Raw genomic sequence first — 20,746 nt, forward strand, 5'->3', positions numbered from 1 at the left:
TTTTCTACCCAACTGACCCGGACTATCTTACTTCAGGGATTCCGGGATAGCCCACACCAATTTGGACAGGCCTTGGCTTCTGTACCCTCTAAAGTCCAACTGTCCACTTCTCAGGTTACCTATTTGGGACTAACAATCACCCCAACCCATAAGGCTAATAGCTGATTCAGTCTCTAACTGTTCTGTTGACAAAAGAAGAAATTTTGTCCTTTCTAGGAATAGACAGTTTTTTATGTTCGTGGGTCCCTTCCTTTTCCCTTCTTTCCTGCCCTCTATATGAAGCAGCATCAGGCCCCGCCCACGAACCTCTTTTAAAATCGGTTACCAAGCCCTTTCAAAGGCTCCAACAGGCCCTCCTTAGGGCCCCAGCTTTACATCTTCCTGACCTGACTCGTCCTTTTCCCTCTATGTAACAGAAAAGGAGGGATTTGCCCTTGGAGCCTTGGGTCACCAAATAGGACCTTCTTTTGCATCTGTGGCATACCTGTCAAAAACTAACCTTTAGATCATCTCTTCTCATAACCTGTCACAGGAGCTTTATCTTGACTGGGTAAAGCTCCTGCCCCTGCTCTTTTCAGACTGCGAGCTCTCCCCAAGCGACCTCTCCTCATCTCACCTTTTGAACTCATGTATGGACGTCCAGTCCTAACGCCTGGCTTCTTGCCCAAGCGCTTTCCCTTCCAGATCATTTGCTTACTCTATTACTCTCTCATCTTCGCTCTCTCCTATAGAACTTTGCTGACCGTCACCTACCTCGACCACACTCTGCTTCCTGCCCATTACCTGATAATATTGGAGACCAAGTCCTTTTATCTCCTCCAGGTCATCAACCTTCACCTCTCTCTCCAAGGTGGCAGGGTCCTTTTAAGGTAATCCTTGTAACTCCTATAGCTGCTAAGCTCAAGAGACTCTCTCATTGGGTCCACCAGTCTCATCTGAAACCCTTCATTCCCCCACCTAAAGATGATTCCTCTTCATACACATAACCCTAACAGGTCCGTGCTCCATTAAGTTCCGGAAGACATCAAGACCACCGGACTTGTCTCATCCTAGAAAATGAGGCTTTACTCCGACAGCCAAACCCAACCTCGCTAGATGAGACACCNGATTAGTTGTGGCTTTTTCATGGTTTCCCTGCTGTTCATTTCCATCAAGGGTAGTCCTTACATCTGGAGATTCGAAGTTTAAAAAATGCCTGCTGACAACAAGCAGACTTTCCAAACAGGATCGAAAAACTGCTCCATAGCTGGGTGCCAGGAACAGATCCAGATTGCCATCGTCCCTATATCTGTTACTCCATCTGCATATTATGACCTTTATACCTGTTTTCTCTTTGACCAGACAAAAGATTATTGCAGAAAATGGTCAGACGTGTATGGGGGCTGCCCATACTGGTCTTGTGAGATACACATGCTAGGGACACAGATTAATCACTTCTTCTATTGATTCCGCAAGATACTCCTCTACTTTTGAGACCCATGGGATCCCAGGTGGAAATAGGAGTTGCTGGTAAGCTTTACCACATAACTCAGTCCAGTTCCCAGTAAGTACCATCCACATCCAGAGACAATATGTCTCAATCGCCCCTTGTCTTATTAATCTTGTCTCTACATTCCTTCAGTGACAAGTACAGAAATTTCTAACCAAGCTGTTATTCAGCTCCTGTTACAGGATTACCAGCNGCTGCCCACAAAAGAATCACCGTCCATAGGAGAACCTGATTCAGGCAATTGCCATACAAACTCTGATGGTGAAGACCAGATATACCCTGAAAAGTGACTATGCCCCTAAACAGCAGGAAGTAGCTTAAGAGACAGGACACCCCTATTCCCTCTTCACCATTGGTTTCCCTTCTCCCTTTCTCTTCTTCTTTTTATAATAACAAGAAGGGAGGAATGTTAACACCAGGGCACTCCAAGGCCTGGCCCTAGACTTGCGTTGCCAGGACAACAACCCTCAATCCCACAACTCACCTGGCTCAGTTCCCACCCTCACTGGTGTGACGTCATTCTCTGTATAAATTAGGGGATCACCCCCTCCTTGCTCTCTTCTCTTCTTCTCTTCCCCCCTCCTTCTCTTCTCTTTCTCCTTCTCCTCTTTCTCTCTCCTCTTCTCTGCTCTTCTACTTGCTTTGCCGCCCCACTCCATCCCTGCTTAATAAACCTTTCTCACATGGAATCACCTTGGCGTGGTCTACTGTTTGGTTTATCGGCCCAAAACATAAAAATCCCCTTTCCTGTTTTTCCCTCCGAAAACCTCTTCACCTTCCCCTTCCCCCTCCCCCTGCTCACCAACCCACCCACTCCTGCTTCCATGAGTCCCACCATGTGTACTCTTTGGTGGTTTAGTCCCTGGGAGCTCTGGGGGGGTACTGGTTAGTTCATACTGTTGTTCCTCCTATGGGGCTGCAAACCCCTTCAGCCCCTTAGGTCCTTTCTCTAGCTCCTTCATTGGGAACCCTATGCTCAGTCCAATGGATGACTGTTGAGCATCCACTTCTGTATTTGTCAGGCACTGGCAGAGCCTCTCAGGAGAGAGCTATATCAGGCTCCTGTCAGCAAGCACTTGCTAGCATCCACAATAAAAAACAATGAATTAATGAAATTCTTAGACAAATGGATGGATCTGGAGAATATCATCCTAAGTGAGGTAACCCAATCACAAAATGATATGCACTCACTGATAACTAGAGATTAGCCCAGAAGTTCAGAACACCCAAGATACAATTCACAAACCACATGAAACTCAAGAAGAAGGAAGACCAAAGTGTGGATACTTCGATCCTTCTTACAAGGGGGAACAAAACACCCAAAGAAGGAGTTACAGAGACAAAGTGTGGAGCACAGACCGAAGGAATGACCATCCAGAGACTGCCCCACCTGGGGACCCATCCCATATCCAATCACCAACTCAGGTTTTAAAAGGTTAAAAGGAACAGCAGCAGAGCCTCCTGAAACAAGTTGTGTCCATACAAACTACCTTCCTGCTCTCACCTTTCTCTGCCTTCTTGTTCCTTCTAAAACCAGCTCAGCCTCTCTCCTCAGCTCTCCTGAATCACAGGAACTTCTCCCTCCTGGCTCTAAGAACTTAAGTTATTACACCTAAACTCCTCTGCCTACCTATCTAATTCCACTTTGAGCTGTGAGAATTCAGGGTCCATGCTACAAAGCTTGATGCTCCCACAGTGCCTGTTACCAATGCCTCCAAGAGAATGGGTAATAAAGGAACGTGCCAACTAGAAATACTCTGGGGGGAGGAGGGTGTGTTTGTGGGTTTGAGACAGGGTCTTACTGTATAACCAAGGTGGCCTGGAACTCACTATGTGGTTTCAGCTGGCCTTAAGTCTGTACACCTCCTGCTTCAGCCTCCCAAGGGCCAAGATTCCAGGCATGCCCACAAGGATGGCCTCTGAGGTCAGGCTTTTGATTTTGAAGAAAGTAGAGAAGGTCTGGTATAAGAACAGACTTGGAACTTGCACTTAGATTACACTAAGACCTAATCTAATTCAAATCACTTCTGTAACAAGTCAAGTGAATAGGCCCAGTCACCAGAAACTGCAAAAATAGCACAGTACCTGCAGGAGGCTTTCTATGGCATGAAAGCCTCGAATTAAATTCAGAGCTCCACATAAAAGACTAAGGATAAACGCCACAATCCCTGACAGAGTTGCTGGTTCTAGTCGCTGATGGGCTGAAAAAGAAAAGGAATGGTTAGAAATGAATACCAGTATCTCTTATTAGCTGAGTTTATGTGGAAAGTCATTGCTCAACTTAAATGAGTCAAATGTAAATAACTTTAAACAATGTATCTTAGAAAGTAAACAGTAATTAAACAATGTGTGTAGGCAAAGGTTCTCTGTGTAGCACTGGCTGTCCTGGAACTTGATCTGTAGACCAGGATGGCTTCTCAGGGATTTAATGCTTCTCTGCGGTAGATTAAAATTGTGTGCCACAATATCAAGCTTAAATATTTTTCTAAAATGCAAAATGTTTGGTGATATAAAAAGTCCCATTCTAAAAGTCAAATGGAACTAACATTGCTTTTGTACATTTTAGTAGATACCTCTAACTTCTATTTGAGGTACAAGGGTGCTATAGAGTACTGGCATCTATCAGTAAATCACTTAGAAAACAAAAAACCAAAACTACTGCCCAAATATATGTACAATTTACAATATGGTACAAGTATTTGCAAAGGATGACTTTGCTTGGAGAATAAATACAAAACTCCTGTGTTTTCTGAAAATGTTTAGAAAAAACTTTTTTTTAAACATTTTTTTTTTTAAGATTTATTTATTTATTATATGTAAGTACACTGTAGCTGTCTTCAGACACTCCAGAAGGGCGTCAGATCTTGTTATGGATGGTTATGAGCCACCATGTGGTTGCTGGGATTTGAACTCTGGACCTTCGGAAGAGCAGTCGGGTGCTCTTACCCACTGAGCCATCTCACCAGTCCCAGAAAACACTTTTAAGGATAATCATAGCTTGCTTTTAGCAAAGGCCACTTATCTGGGACTAAAGGCTATGAACACTGCTGGCTATATGTGAAAGCCCCCATTTAGTCACCACCCCAAACTTGTCAATAGGATGCAGTCTTACAGCTGCAAAGACTGGTCCCCTTTGGTCTTTTGAAGAAAAGTTACTAAAACAAGCCCAAACCAAAACCACACCAGCTAATATTGATCATTTCATTTTTATAAAGGCATTCTTTCATTTTCAGGCTTCAACAGAGCAAACTTCTGTTATACAATCACTTCCCTTCATGATCATTTTATAGTTATTAGGCTTTATAATTGTGCCTAAATGAAAACACAACTAAATACATAATCAGTAGACTTCAAAAGGGACACTGGCAAAGAGAGAACAACAGAACCACATTTTTATTACTTTATTTAAACCACTGAAGTGTAAAAGCCCAACAATGAAGTTAATGAGGCAGAAAGTTAATAAAGGAAAAGCTCAGGTCTTTGCAAATTATATTTGGCCATCATAGCAGAAAAGATTCCCCAAAGAGTTAATAAAAAAACCCCAAAACCCACATCTCATGGAGGATTCTTCAGGTTCAGCAGAAACTACTAATCTAGAATAGCATTTCATAATTTCTTCTGTGCCCATGTCTGGTCTTTCAATAAATTCCCTTTAGACTCTACTATGAAAATAGAAAATCAAATGTCGCTGTACAGTACAGATCCCATGGCATTTCAGCAGTTGAGAAAGTTATAACTAGTCCTGTTGATCAGTATCTCTGTCCTTGGTCCTCCCTCAGAAAAAGCAAATGGGATTTAGAAATAAAACCAACTAACTGGTGCATGCCTTTAATCCCAGCACTCGGGAGGCAGAGGCAGGCGGATTTCTGAGTTCAAGGCCAGCCTGGTCTACAAAGTGAGTTCCAGGTCAGCCAGGGCTACACAGAGAAACCCTGTCTCGAAAAAACAAACAAACAAACAAAAAACCAAAAAACAAAAAACAAAAAACAACTAACAACTGAATAATTATCAAATCACACTTCCATATGAAACAACGAAAACAACAACAACAAAAATACCAAAACGCAAACAGTGAAACTTCTAGCTTTACCCGGTCAAGTAAGGGATGTTCAAAACAAAATCGCTACCACTTTCACGTGTTGATGGCAATATAGTTAAGAAATGAACAAGCTAATTTAAATTATTAATTTCCTAACACTTGCCTTTTGGCCTTAGAACATGTATTTTATAATAAAAGTATACCATTTATGAATTGATCATTTCAAAATGACCAAAGATATTTTTAAAAGGTAAAAGCAAGCGCTAAGCCTCTTTTAATGAAGATAAGGCAAGCACCATGCACAAAGGCAGGCTGGCGCTGGGCCAGTTTACTGTGGGCAACAAGTTCTAATGTGTTCATTTCCCTGCTTTATCCTCATCCCTTTCCTGGGACCTGTGGCTTGTTTTCTAAGAAGAGTTTTCAAGCAAACTTCATTCTGCAAATGGACCACAGAAGGCAATTTCCCAGTTTGATAAGCAAACAAGATATTTAACCACATGATAAAGTATTATTCTGTGTGCTATTCGTTACTTCAGTGAAACAGAGTCTAGATATGCTGTACAGCAAGCAGTTTGCAGCCCACTTCAGTTTGGCACCATGGCAGGTACTAGTAGGTAGAGGGTATACCTACTCTATAATGAATGAGGGCCATGCAGGAATATCATCAAGCCAGGTTGCAGCATCTCCTGAACCTTTTTTTCATTTTGCTACTGCCACAAATTGGGGAAGACAGATGTGAGAGAATAAGATATATGCAGATAACCAAAGACAACTTGGGGGGGGCGGGGGCTTCCAGAAGGAATACGTAGCTAATGGTACCTACAGACGGGCCAGGAAACATCTGCATATAAAAATTAAACAGTATCCAATCTATTGTCCAAGAGATGCTCATTGATGCTATAAGGCAGCTTCAGGAGGGACGGGGAGATGAAGTTCAGACTTTAAGAAGTGAAGTACCCCAAGATAAAATTTGCAAAACACATGAAACTCAAGAAGAAGGAAGACCAAAGCATGGATACTTCAAATCTTCTTATAAGGGGAAACAAAACACCCATGGAAGGAGCTACAGAGACAAAGTTCAGAGCAGAGACTGAAGGAATGACCATCCAGAAACTGTCCCACCTGGGGATCCATCCCATAAACAACCACCAAACCCAGACACTCCAGACACTATGGCAGAAGCCAACAAGAGCTTGCTGACAGAAGCCTGATATAGCTCTCTCCTGAGAGACTCTGCCAGTGCCTGACTAATACAGAAGTGGATGCTCACAGCCATCCATTGGACTGAGCATAGGGTCCCCAATGAAGGAGCTAGAGAAAGAACCCAAGGAGCTGAAGGGGTTTGCAGCCCCACAGGAGGAACAACAATATGAACTAACCAGAGCTCTCAGGGACTAAACCACCAAAGACTACACATGGTGGGACTCATGGCTCTAGCTGCATATGTAGCAGAGGATGGCCTACAATAGTCAGTCATCAATGGGAGGAGAGGCTCTTGGTCCTGTCAAGCAAGGTTCTATGCCCCAGTATAGGGGAATGCCAGGGCCAGGAAGCAGGAGTGGGTGGGTTAGGGAGCAGGGGGAGGGGGGAGGGGATTGGGGGTCTTTGGAGGAGAAACCAGGAAAGGGGATAACATTTGAAATATAAATAAAGAAAATATCTAATAAAAAAAAGATGACAAAGAAAGGCCTTTGTTGCAGATATAAAAAAGAAGAAGAAGAAGAAGAAGTCAAGTACCTGGTAATGCTGAGGAAGCGCCCAGGTATGTGTCTGCAGTTACATCAGGCATACAGAAGGTTTACACAGAACAAGGTTGAGAGCGTCATTCTCTTCACACACGTGTATAGGAAAAGGAAGACCTGAACATAAGTATAGTGAGGTGGGTCAGGGAGGCTAAAACATAAAAGAAAAGGGGAAACCAGGGCAGCCATCACTAGTCCAAAAAGACAGTGCACTAAACCACAGCACCTCTGCCCCACGTCAGACAGAGAGCACAAGGTGCGGGTGTTGTGCTCCTCTGCCCCACATCAGACAGAGTGCACAAGGTGCGGTCGTTGAGGAAGCACAACATCTGGAGGAACAGGCTCACAAGATAAGGACACTTCAGGACAGCTCCCTTTACATAGACATAGGCACTCCCTAAATACAACATATGATACTAAATTTCTTTCCTTTCCCTCCCCTGCCCCCACCTTTCTTTGAGACAGGTTTTCACCATGCGGTTCAAGCTAGCGGAAAACTTCTCATTCCTCTGACTCGGACTCCTGATTGCTAGCATTGCAGGTATCTACTCTCTACAATTCCTCATCGCCTTGTAATTCCTTTATTAGATAATAACTCTTAATTCCCATCTTGAAAGTGTTTGCTATCTTTATAAAATGCCTCCACAATATTTAGCATAGCAATTCACAGAAAAGATTTGGCCAAAATAGAATATTTTCTGCCAACTGATGAGTTGTCTACAAAACTTTCAAAACAGATGAAGACTACAGAGATGTCAGAAACTGAAGGAATTTTATCACTTTTTAAAAAGAAAAATGGTGGGCATGCAATGGTGGCATACACCTTTAATTCCAGCACTTGGAAGGCAGAGGCAGGAGGATTTCTGAGTTTGAGGCCAGCCTGGTCTACAGAGTGAGTTCCAGGACAGCCAGGGCTACACAGAGAAACCCTGTCTTGAAAAACCAAAGTGAAAGAAAAAGAAAAAGTAGAATCAGAATATAAATTTTAAAAGGTCAGTAATATTAAATAACGATATGGGTGTGGAGTAGTGGTCTGCTGCAAGCTCAAAGACCCTTGAGCTGCCTCTCTCCTAGAAACCAGGTCATGCAGCACCCAAGGACAGAGAACTGACAAGAAAGCAAGCTATGTTATAGCCTTGCAGCCTTTTCCTTCCAGTTGTGAAGTAAGTTTACGGTCCTATCTAGTGCCTGCTCCCAATAACACTTGCCACTTAGCCCAGGCCCAGCTAGGTCATGTGGTCTGAAGCTTACCCCCTTTCCTAAAAACCTCCAAGACTCAGAAAGTTGCTCTTGGAACAGAAGAGTGCATTTCTCCCTTCAGGACCCTGGTCACGTTATACACAGCAGTCATCTCTCCTAAGGAAACTCCTCTCAGGATTTAAAGGGAAATCAGCCTCCCCGCCCCACCCCACTCCACCTCAAGGTTGCATTACGGCTGACCATGGCTGTGAGGCTCTTCTAATAAAGCTCATTCTGAAGGATTCTTTTGTGTCAGCTCCTTTCTAAGTTATAACAATTATTGTGTAAGATGATATAAATACTTCAAAAACTATCAGTTCCTTAAAGATTTAAGCATGCAACTAATCCTCTGATCCAGAAACGCTGCTCCCAATATTTATACATTTATATCTGAAAATTTCCATAATAAAACATTTAAAAAGACAAAGAAAAGGCAGGATTTACTACTCCATTTAACAAGACCCACTCACTCCATCAACTCACTCCATCATAGTCATATTTCAATAAATAATTATGGGCAAGAAAACAATATTCATGCAGACCATAGGAAGAAAGGATCAAAGGTTTTCAAAGAAAAGTCAAGAACTGTTTTTAAAGTGACTTTAAAGTACTGTAACAAAGTAGGAGGAAAGCTTGAAAACCATATAATTTTAGAGGTTCTCGCTCCCCCACAAAACAAACAAACAAACAAAAAAACCCAGCTATATTTTATCTTGAGGACTACAGAAAATATTATGTAGACTTAGTCTGAATTAAAATAATTTTAAGGTTAATTTTAAAGTAAGCTCTAGTTTTAAGTCATTCTTTATTAAAACAATTCCAGCTTCTTCTCACTTGCCTCTAGTGTCTGGTGTATAATGATTCAGCATGTCAACGGAATTTAAGTTCAGAGAGAACTTCTAGAAGTCAGTAGTACATAGAATTTCTAACAGTCTACCTTTTGGTAGGTCAAGTTGGAAGCCCACCTCAAATTAAGACTATTACCCTAAATCCTGAGTATATATTAAAGGGCAGATATCCTAAGCTAGGGCTACTGCTGGACCCACAGCATCAGAATTCTTAGAGGAGAGCAGGCCAATGGAGACTTGGAGGTCATGGAGCTTCTCCATCCAAACACTACCAAGACTAATGCCCCGAGGTAACAGCTATGACTAGTGTTACCATCTGAGGCTTAAAACCCATGGTGGCGATCCCAATTAAACAGTGATTTCTGGGCAGGAGATACGGCTCAGGGGTTAAGAACTGGCTGCTCTTGCAGGGGATTAAGGTTTAATTCCCACCATGTACCCACATGGCAACTCACATGATCTGTAACTACAGTTCCCGAAGCTCCAACACTCTCTTCTGGCCTCCTCACACATCAGGCATACATGAGAAACACAAACATATATGTACATAAAACACCCATACGCATTTTTAAAAAGTAGTAGAATTAAATTAAAACAACAAACCAAAATGCTGTTTTCCATTTACCATCCCTGCTTGGATCTCTGTTAGACTTGGTCTTGTTTAATACTATCCCTTAGCTCTTACGCCGAGTTAGTGCCCCAAATCTTTAATTTTTAAGTAAATATAGAAAACATGACTCAGTTGAGTCTTTTTTTCTTTTCCTTCCTTCCATTTATTTCTTTCCTTTCCTTTCTTTTTTTTTTTTTTAATTTTTTTTATTTTTCATAGTACAGATCTGGATGGAATTCATAGAGGCATGTTGCTTACTATCAGAGTGACTAAGTTAAGTCTCCATTATTTTTTTTTTCCCTGAACTTTAAGGCAAATGGGGAGTTTTGATTGCTTGTTTGTTTTTTTGCTAGCCCCTTCCTTCCCCCTATTTTGGACTTTTGCCTTTAAAACCTTAAATACTACCAGTGCTGGCCACAGGCATGACAGGCTGAAGAGGGAGTGTTAAAGTTCCAGACCTAACAGCTTCTGAATGTGTTGCTGTGATCCATCCACAGAGAAGGCTGGGGCAGCTGCAAGTCTCTTTGGACTTTAAAACTGTTCCTATGCACCTATTTTATTTTTGTTTAATCAAATAGACTAACAATCCTCCCACCCACAACTATATGTAGCATGCTAGCTACACATTGCTAAACCACCCAGCCTCACTTGCACTGACACTAAGGGAACGGGAGAAAAGACTTTTATCATCCTAAAAGCAAGCAAGTTCCACATGTGTTGACCTCTAAAGAAGGTCTAAAAGAGGACAATTACACATATTACTAAAAACATGAGGACTCACTGCAGAGCAATTATTTAAAGAAAATATAAATATGTTGCAGCCACAAGCAATAATATTCAGCCAGTGTGCTCTGGCATAGCCTAAGATAAAACCTGAGCTCGTAAGTTAATATGATCATTAAAATGAGGTCTCTAAGACCATGCAGATACACAAAACCATAGAAGTACTTCTGGTTAAATGATGACTGAAAACAGTCCACCAGGCTGGCTTATTAATCTATTAGACTGGTTTAAAGTTATTTCTTCACTGTGACTTATATAAGCCCAACTCTCATCCAGGTAGACCAGAAGGTTATTGGGAAAAAGAAGGGTATAGCATTTCCTGATGTGCTTCTCAAATTTATCAAATATGTGAAAGTGTTGCCTTAGGTAGGAAAAATAAGTCAAAACAAAGAGCAATGAACAAATAAACATCTCACCAGTCACTGTAGAAAGTGATGGCTGCACCAAGGTGACTAATATCCTGCTGGGTGAAGACAGCATCAAATACAAACATGAAGTTAAAGATTCTAATGCCCTTCACATACCTGATGCTCCTCACTGGACCTTTAGGGTTCCAATAAAAGGGCATTAAAACACCATTTAACCATAAGGACACAAAGAGAAAGACAACAGGTCTACTACTAATATTAATTTTAATATAGTATCTATATTATAAAGATTTCAAAGTTTAATATATCTCTAGGTACAAAGAACTTTAAAATGATGAAAGAACCAATGCATCAAGAGAACAAATCACACGCTCTGAAATACATAATACAGGGGGCTGGAGAGGGGGCTCACAACCATCAATGACTCCAGATCTAAGGAATCCAAAACTCCTCTCTGTAGACAACAAACATACATGTGGTGCACAGACATTCATGCAGGCAAAACACACATACACATAAGCAAAGAATTAAATCTGAAAAAAAATACATAATATCAAAACTCATCACCCTAAAATGAGAAAGATATAAATTCAGAAGTGCAGAAATTACAATACCTATCTCTCAGAGAATGGTTGAAGCAGACAGCAAATCAAAAAAGACAGATTTCCCCAATCTCAGGCACCAGGATCTAAGTGACTCTTAATGGAGTTTTAAAGGGCCACAAACCAACAGCAGGAACCAGAGCGCTTATTAAAATAAGCAGAAAAGAATAACTAAGACAGGCTATTTTCTTGGGAAAATATCAAGTCTACATAAATTTAAAAATATTCAAGTCAAATAAAATTTGTCCTCTGAACACAATGGAATTAAAAATCAATAGACACTTGAAAATGCCTAAATAAAACTACATAATACTTTTCTAGATAACTCAAGAATATAAAGAGAAATCAACAGGGAATTTTAAAAGTATTTTAAGCAGTCTGAAAGGACAATGCAGTATGCTAAAATCTATAGGATGTAGCTAAACTGCTACTGAGACTGACATATGGAACAGCAAGTGCTCATAATAGAAAAGAAGATCTCAAACTGCTCCAAATCTCAGAAAATAAAAGCACAGAAACCCAAGGTAAGCAGAAAATGGGAAGCAATAAGCAGAACATGTTAATAAAATAGAAAATAAAACATCAATAAAAGTAAAATTCCTAAGGAAATCAATAAAAGTGATCAATTTTTATACATTAGGAGAAAAGAGCAAAAGAAAAAAATTACTAATATCAGTAATGAGAAAGACATAATTGTAATTCTATTGAAAATAAGGGTGTAAAAAATATGTATTGTACACCAAAAATCCAAAAACTGAAAAAAAAAAACAAAACAGATTCTATTAAAAAAAAAAAAAAAGCTACAAAGGCTCACTAAGAAGAATCAGAAAAGCTGAGCAGCCCTGGCCCTAGGAAAGAGCGGATTTAAATCTTCCCCAGACAAAAGTATTTGAGGATTTATTGCTATGTCCTACAAAACATTTCCCCAAAATGTAGAGGAGGCGGGAAAACCCTCCAGGGTACTTTCTCACGTCAGCTGTGCACAGATAGAAAAACCAAACATGGCCATTATAAAAAAGGAAAACTAGAAATCAATTCCTTCATTAAGACACTATAAACTATCAGCAAAACTTTAGCAAATTGGACCTGATAGCATATAAAAAGCATAACACATCATGGTCATGTAGACTTTATCATAGAATTGAGAGATTTGTTTTACAACAATGTAATTTGCCAGAAAACAAATTTGAAACGCTGTATGAACAATGCAGTCAGAGCACCTGACCGTCTCAGATGGCCTGTCCTCCCCTCAGAGTCTGTGTAGACGGTATCGGAGGCTGTGGGGCTGTCTTTTAAATTAAGTCTGCTTGAGCCCTTTGAATATATACTAAACAAACATATTTTAACTTAAATGAAAGTTATGTGTACACATGTTTTGTCTGCATGTTTGTCTGTGTGCCATTTATATGCCTGGTACCCAAGGATCATATCCACTGGGAGCTAGAGTTACAGATGGTTGTGAGCCATCGTGTGGTTGCTGGGGATCAAGTCCAGGCCTTCTGAAGTGTAGTCAGTGCTCTTAAATGTTGGCCTCTCTCTAGTCCCATTCTGACTAGTTTTGTACCAAGAAAATAAAATAGTATATTCAATGCTTTCTTTTTACAAGTTACTTAAATATTCATCTCTTGTACATATATGACTTGTAAATATTTCCTCTCATTCTGTGGCTTGTCTTTTTTTTTTTTTGGTTTTTCAAGACAGGGTTTCTCTGTGTAGCCCTGGCTATCCTGGAACTCACTCTGTAGACCAGGCTGACCTTGAACTCAGAAATCCACCTGCCTCTGCCTCCCAAATGCTGGGATTAAAGGTGTGCACCACCACGCCCGGCAGCTTGTCTTTGTACTCTTGTCTTTTTCATAGAAGAGTAAGTTTTAAATTCCATCTTGTACATTTTGGTTTTTTTTTTTAAAGATTTATTTATTTATTTATTTATTTATTTATTTATTTATTTATTTATTTATTATATGTAAGTACACTGTAGCTATCTTCAGACACTCCAGAAGAGGGAGTCAGATCTTGTTACAGATGTTTATGAGCCATGATGTGGTTGCTGGGATTTGAACTCTGGACCTTCGGAAGAACAGTCGGGTGCTCTTACCCTCTGAGCCATCTCACCAGCCCCCACATTTTGTATTTTTTGCAGTGAGCTTTATAAAATCAAATCTGACAAACCTAATAGAATATCAAAAAGAGTCACACATGTGTTTTCAACTAAGAATTTACAGTAAAAGCTGAGTTAATTGTATGCTTATGGCTATGCAGCAGTCTAACTTCTTTCTTTTGCACATGGGACCTCTCTGTCCCAACACTGCAAGATCTTCTCCCGCTATTCTGGAATCCATGTCAAGAATGAACTGGCCACGCTGCAAGAGTTTACTTCTGTCCTCTCTATTCTACGACCCTGATCCACAGGTCTAGCCTTCCAGCAGAACTGCCACATACTGATTACTATAACGTTGCAATATGTTTAGAGGTTTCAGTCTTTCAGCTTTTCCAAGGTTTTTTAGTTTGCACACACATATATACTTTCTGTATTTTATACAAATCTTAGAATCAGCTCATCAATCTCTATTTTAAAAGCCCGGCTGACAGCATGCCGAGTCTCCCTCTATTTGGTAGTACAGCCATCTTAACAAGATTGTCTGCTCATCTATAAACGTGGATCTGCTTTCCATTCATTTTTGTCTTCCTTAACTTTTTTCAAAAATTATTTTGTTAGTTTTCAATATATGGGATTTCCACTTCGTCTTCAGCCTGCTCACTGCTGGTGCACAGCACAGAATTCTCAGATGCTGAGTCTGTTATGCAGCCTCTCTGAATCCACGCACTTATCCTAACACTTTTCTGGAAGTATCCTTAAGGTTAGCTACAGAAAAAGCAACATAGAAATGGAATGACCTATTCTTTCCTTTGAAATTCTAACATCAGTTTATTTTTCGTCTTTATTCATTTGTTTAGTGACTGACTTGAATTATTTAAGTAAAATATTTCCCCTTCTCTCATTTTGTATAATCAAATCATATATGAAGTATCATGTTCAGTCCACATTTAAAGAATACTAACAAACTAAATTAAAGCATGTATGGGGAAAGGGAATATCTTAGGGTTTCCATTGCTATGAAGATACACTATGACCAAGGCAACTCTTTATAAGGACAACATGCAATTGGGGCTGGCTTACAGGTTCAGAGGTTCATTCCATTATTATCAAGGCAGGAGCATGGCAGCATCCAGGTAGGCATGGTGCCAGAGGATTTCAGAATTCTACATCTTCATCTGAAAGTCCTTAGGAAGAAGACTGACTTCTAGGCAACTAGGAGAAGGCTCTTAAAGCCCACCCCAAAGTGACAGACTTCCTCCACCAAGGCTACACCCTCTAACAGTGCCATTCCTGGGTCAAGCATATTCAAACCACATTCAACTCCCTGTCCACCACAGGCCTGTTCAAATACAAGTCTATGGAGGCCATACCTAGCCATAATATAATACAACTTCAAAAGTCCCATAGTCTATAACAGTCTCAACAATGTTACAAGTTCAAAGTCTCTTCTGAGATTCATCCAATCATTTAACTATGATCCGCTATAAAATCAAAATAAAAAAAAAACAGATCACATACCTCCAATATCTCATGATATGCATTACCATTCCAAAACATCATAGTGAGGAAATACTGGTCCAAAGTAAGACCAAAACCCAGCTGGCAAACTCCAAACTCAGCATCTCCATGTCTGATGTCAAAGCTCTCTTCAGATCTCCAACTCTACCTATGCAGCTAGAGCCATGAGTCCCACCATGTGTTTTCTTTGATTGGTGGTTTAGTCCCTGGGAGCTCTGGAGTTACTGGTTAGTTCATATTGTTGTTCCTCTGATGGGGCTGCAAACCCCTTCAGCTCCTTGGGTTCTTTCTCTAGTTCCCCTATTGCAGACCCTGTGCTTCGTCCAATGTATGACTGTGAGCATCCACTTCTGTATTTGTCAGGCACTGACAGAGCCTCTCAGGAGACTGTTTTATCAGGCTCCTGTCAGCAAGCTCTTGTTGGCATCCGCAATAGTGTCTGGGTTTAGTAACTGTATATGGGATGGATCCCCAGGTGGGACAGTCTCTGGATAGTCATTCCTTCTGTCTCTGCTCTGAACTTTGTCTCTATAACTCCTTCCATGGGTATTTTGTTCCCCCTTCTAAGAAGGATCAAAGTAACCACACTTTGGTCATCCTTCTCGAGTTTCATGTGTTTTGCGAATTGTATTTTGGGTATTCTGAGCTTCTGGGCTAATATCCACTTATCAGTGAGTGCATATCATGTGTGTTCTTTTGTGATTGGGTTACCTCACTTAGGATGATATCCTCCAGATCCATCCATTTGTCTAAGAATTTCATAAATTCATTGTTTTTAATAGCTGTGTAGTACTCCATTGTGTAAATGTATCACATTTTCTGTATCCATTTCTCTGTGGAGGGACATCTGGGTTCTTTCCAGCTTCTGGCTATTATAAATAAGGCTGCTATGAACATAGTGGAGCATGTGTCCTTATTACAAGTTGGAGCATCTTCTGGGTACATGCCCAGGAGTGGTACTGCTGTGGGGAAGAGCCTCAAAGATATGGGCACAGGGGAAAAATTCCTGAACAGAACACCAATGGCTTGTGCTGTAAGATCAAAAACAATCTCATAAAATTGCAAAGCTTCTGTAAGGCAAAGGACACTATAAATAAGACAAAAAGGCAACCAACAGATTGGGAAGATCTTTACAAATCCTAAATCTGATAGGGGGCTAATATCCAATATATACAAAGAACTCAAGAAGACTCCAGAAAACCAAATAACCCTATTAAAAAATGGGATACATAGCTAAATAAAGAATTCTCAACTGAGGAACACCAAATGGCTGAGAAGCACCTAAAAAAATGTTCAACATCCTTAATCATCAGGGAAATGCAAATCAAAACAACCCTGAGATTCCACTTCACACCAGTCAGAATGGCTAAGATCAAAAATTCAGGTGACAGCAGATGCTGGCGAGGATGTGGAGAAAGAGGAACATTCCTCCATTACTGGTAGGATTGCAAGCTGGAAATCAGTTTGGTGGTTCCTCAGAAAATTGGACATAGTACTAACACAATTCTTTCTCTTTGGTTGGTCCCACTCCCAATTCGCAGCATTCCTTAGCAGGTATTCCAAGGCTCTGGCATCTCTAACATCTTGGGGTATCCAAGGCACTTTCAGAGTTTCGTTTTCCAATGTCTGGCATCCACACATTATCTTCTAGGCTCCTCAAAGGAGATTGGGTCATTTCTCCTGCTCTGCCCTCTGTAGCACTCTAGGCTCTGGTTGACTCCACTCCCCTGCTGCTGCTGTTCTTAGTGATCATCATTCCATGATACTGACATCTCAATTCGCTGGAATCTTCTGTTGCGGCTTCACCAATAGGCTCCCTTTATGGTGTCAAGCCTCAACTTTCTTTGCATGACCCCTTCAGTCCTAGGCTTCAATTTCAAATGAGGCTACACCTTCACAAATGGCCTTCCATGGCCTCTCACAGTGCCAAGCTTCAGCTGCTCTCATTGACCCCTTCATGCTGTCAAAGCCAGTACCACCAGGATGATTCTTATACATTACCAAGTCTAGCTGAAGCACAAGGTACAACCTTGGCTATCTTTGGAACACAGCTTCTTTGTGCTTTCAGAAAACACTTCCCAGAAGATCTCACCTCAGTGATGGTAGTCTCTTCTAAATCATCACTAATTTCTTAGCTCTAGCTAACCAGCATCAACTGTCCCAGTAGTCCCTTCTATTCTTGACTCTAAAGCCAGAGCCACTTGGTTGAAGCTGTCCAGTTCTGCTGCTTGTTTGAATTGGAACATGGCCCTCTTTTTCTATTATATTACCACCAGCTTTTTGTTTTCCAACTTCTTCACTGCCTAAGTTTGGCTGTCCTGGAACTTGCTCTGTAGATTGACCTTGAACTCAGAGATCTGCATGGCTCTGTTTCCTGAGTGCTAGGATTAAAGACATGTACCACCATGCCTGGATCTAAGCCTTTTTTTTTTTTTTTTTTTTTTAAAAAACCTGGAACTTAATCTGTCCCAGGCTGGCCTTGAACTCAAGAGATCTGCTTGCCTCTGTCTCCTGGAATTAAAGGCCTGTACCACCATGCCTGGGCCGAAGCTTTTTCATGGCCACCATTTCTCAAGAGCCATATCAAAACCCTGTGTCTTCTAGTCTCAAGATCTAGATCACTACTGGGCACTCCATTTCTGGACTGTAGTTCATTCCAGATTAAAAGTCCAAATGGAAACAATAACCAGGTAATAATAACATCTAGATATAACTATTCCTTGTTCAGGTGCAAAAGCATAAACAGTAAGCTTAGCTGGGTGAAATCCTGCCCCAAGTCACCGCTCCTTTAATCTGTTTATCTCCTTGAAAACAGGATTCAGCTCCATTCTATCTCCTGGTGCCTCTTTACTCTTTGAACTATACATTTTATATTTTTCCTTTTTCAACTTTCTCATTTTCATCAAAATGCTTTTCAAAGAGTGAACTTAAGTAACCACACAAGAAAATTTATACTAGAATGTTTCAAAACTTCCTTTGTCAAAGCAATTTATTGGAAATCTCTTTACCTTAGCCTCAGGTAGACTTTTCAGACAACAGTAAAAAGCAGCCACATTCTTCACCAAAATATCACAATAACAGTCTCTCTAGGCCACATACTAAAATTTTCCCCCACTGAAACATCTTGGGCCAGGTCTAGACGGTTCAAATTATCCTCAGCACCACTATCTTCTATATTTCTACTAGGATGGTCCATTAAGTCCCACTACTTCCCCAAGTCCCCAAATGCACATTTCTCTAAACAAAAGCAATGGCAGGGCCTATCATGGCAATACCCCAGTCCCTGGTACCAACTTCTGTCTTAGGGTTTCTATTGCTATGAGGAGACACCATGACCAAGGCAACTCTTATAAAAGATAACATTAAATTCAGGCTGGCTTACAGGATCAAAGGTTCAGTCCATTATCATCAAGGCAAGTGCATGACAACATGCAGGAAGGCATGGTGCCAGAGGAGTTAAGAGTTCTACATCTTCATCTGAAGGTCACTAGGAAGAAGACTGACTTCCAGTCACATAGGACAAGGGTCCCAAAGCCCATCCCCAAAGTGACAGACTTCCTCTAACAAGGCCACACCTCCTAATAGTGCTACTCCCTGGGCCAAGCTTATTCAAACCACCACAGGGGACAATGTCAAAATGACAAAAAAGTCTTAAGAAACTGAAGATGAAAAAATCAGGCTAGAAGCATAGAAAGGACATAACTGCTATGGTTCAGCTAAGGCGATGACAGAAGCTAAGACACACCGGCAGGCATTAAAGCAGACATCACCTAAGCCACAGGAAAATTTAAGTAGTCCAATAACAGCATACTATACTTTTATGAAACAGTGAGGTTTCCATTCCAAGGAAAAGTTCCATCCTGTCCCAACTGTTAAGGCCCGAGTACTCTCTTTGGGAGGGAAGACCACAACCTTTACAGCTGTACTAAAGAAAGACACATAGACTAAGCATGGCCATTGATAGGATGCAAAGTACTTCTCAGTTTAGTACTTTACGTTCCTAAAAATGTTTACAAAGAAATCTCCTGAGATTGTCATTTGAAAGTACTTTCCAGAAGTCACGTCTTCAGTAGCCTACTTTTTTTTTTTTTTTTTTTTTTTTGNGAATTGACTTTTATTGACATCACAACAATAGGATGTATATATAGACTTAGTTTTACATTTGATTCTCACCTGGCATTCCACATTTGTGCTCACCACAGAATATAATGCAACATAAATAAACCACAGCACTTGGAGGTAAGTAAACAAGAGAAATAGCTTCATAGACAATTTTTTTTTTTTTTTTTTTTTTTTTTTTTTTTTTTTTTTAGGCTAGAACGTAGGTCACCAAGCTTGGCCAAGAAAGTGTTGTTTTTTTTTTTTTTTTTTTGCCCCTGAGCCAACGTGGAGATGCACAGCTCCCACTGGCTCTCCCAGACCTGCAGAGGTGGAGCCAGCCCACGGGGAGGGGGTCTGCAGTCACCATGAACTGGGAGAGCTGAGGTCCAGCTGTCCTGGCGCCCCTGCCACCCTACTATGCCCAGGATAGGGATTTGCAGCTTAATATGGGGTTTGTGCAGGCTGAGCAGCCATAATTCTTCCTAATGTCCAGGCTGCCACTGGCCTGTAGGGGTTTCTCGACATACCTTGAGGTCTAGGGACCTTTCCATCCACCTCAAGTCAGCAGAGCTGCTGCCCCCAACTATCCCCAGAGGTCTAATGACCACCCTCCACCAGAGCCAGCGGGCCAACCTGACTTCTAGTGGAGACCACAGGAAGGAGATGGTTGTGCTCCACTGCTCTGGCAGACATCGGATCAGCCAAATCACTCCCACATAGGCTCTCAACCCCTACACCCATATCTTTGCACGTACATCCCACAGACGCACAGTCACACACACTCTTGCACCCGCCCCCTTCCTCACACCTCTCACATCCCTGCACCTGTGCACACCCACGCACACATGCTGGCCCCCTCGTCCCCATTCCAAAAGGAGAAACGTGGAAATGGCTCACAGGCAGTTGCGGCAGGACGCAGTCGCAGGAGGACAGGGATGCGGTGTAGATGCAGAGGATGCAGTTCCAGGCGCTTCACCACCAGGCGGGGAGGGCTAGGGGCTGAAGCCTGAGAGCGAGGCTGTGGTTGCCATAGAGATGCAAGCTGGAGGAGGGACCACTGTGGCTCAGGTGGCCTCACACCCCATCCCAAGGCAGACCTCTGCACTGCCTCTGATCACATTCACACACCTGACATAAGCACTTCACACACCCACGAAATACATTTCACATACTTGATACACACTTCATCCTCCCATACGCACACATTGCTTTCTTTCTTTCTTTCTTTCTTTCTTTCTTTCTTTCTTTCTTTCTTTCTTTCTTTCTTTCTTTCTTTCTTTCTTTCTTTCTTTCTTTCTTTCTTTCT

At 41.3% G+C, this 20,746-nt stretch overlaps 1 protein-coding gene across 3 annotated transcripts in view; it reads right to left on the bottom strand.

The window, feature by feature from the left end:
- Sec22a (SEC22 homolog A, vesicle trafficking protein) overlaps positions 1-20,746 on the bottom strand; it is a 58,478-nt gene that overhangs the window by 20,118 nt on the left and 17,614 nt on the right. For all 3 annotated transcript variants that reach the window (XM_021209430.2, XM_029544813.1, XM_029544814.1), the window contains exon 5: positions 3,575-3,690. In XM_021209430.2, coding sequence (XP_021065089.1) covers positions 3,575-3,690 — 116 coding nt within the window. The remainder of the gene's footprint in view (positions 1-3,574; positions 3,691-20,746) is intronic.

Source organism: Mus pahari, chromosome 12 (genome assembly GCF_900095145.1).
Source record: "Mus pahari chromosome 12, PAHARI_EIJ_v1.1, whole genome shotgun sequence".
Lineage (NCBI taxonomy): Eukaryota > Metazoa > Chordata > Mammalia > Rodentia > Muridae > Mus > Mus pahari.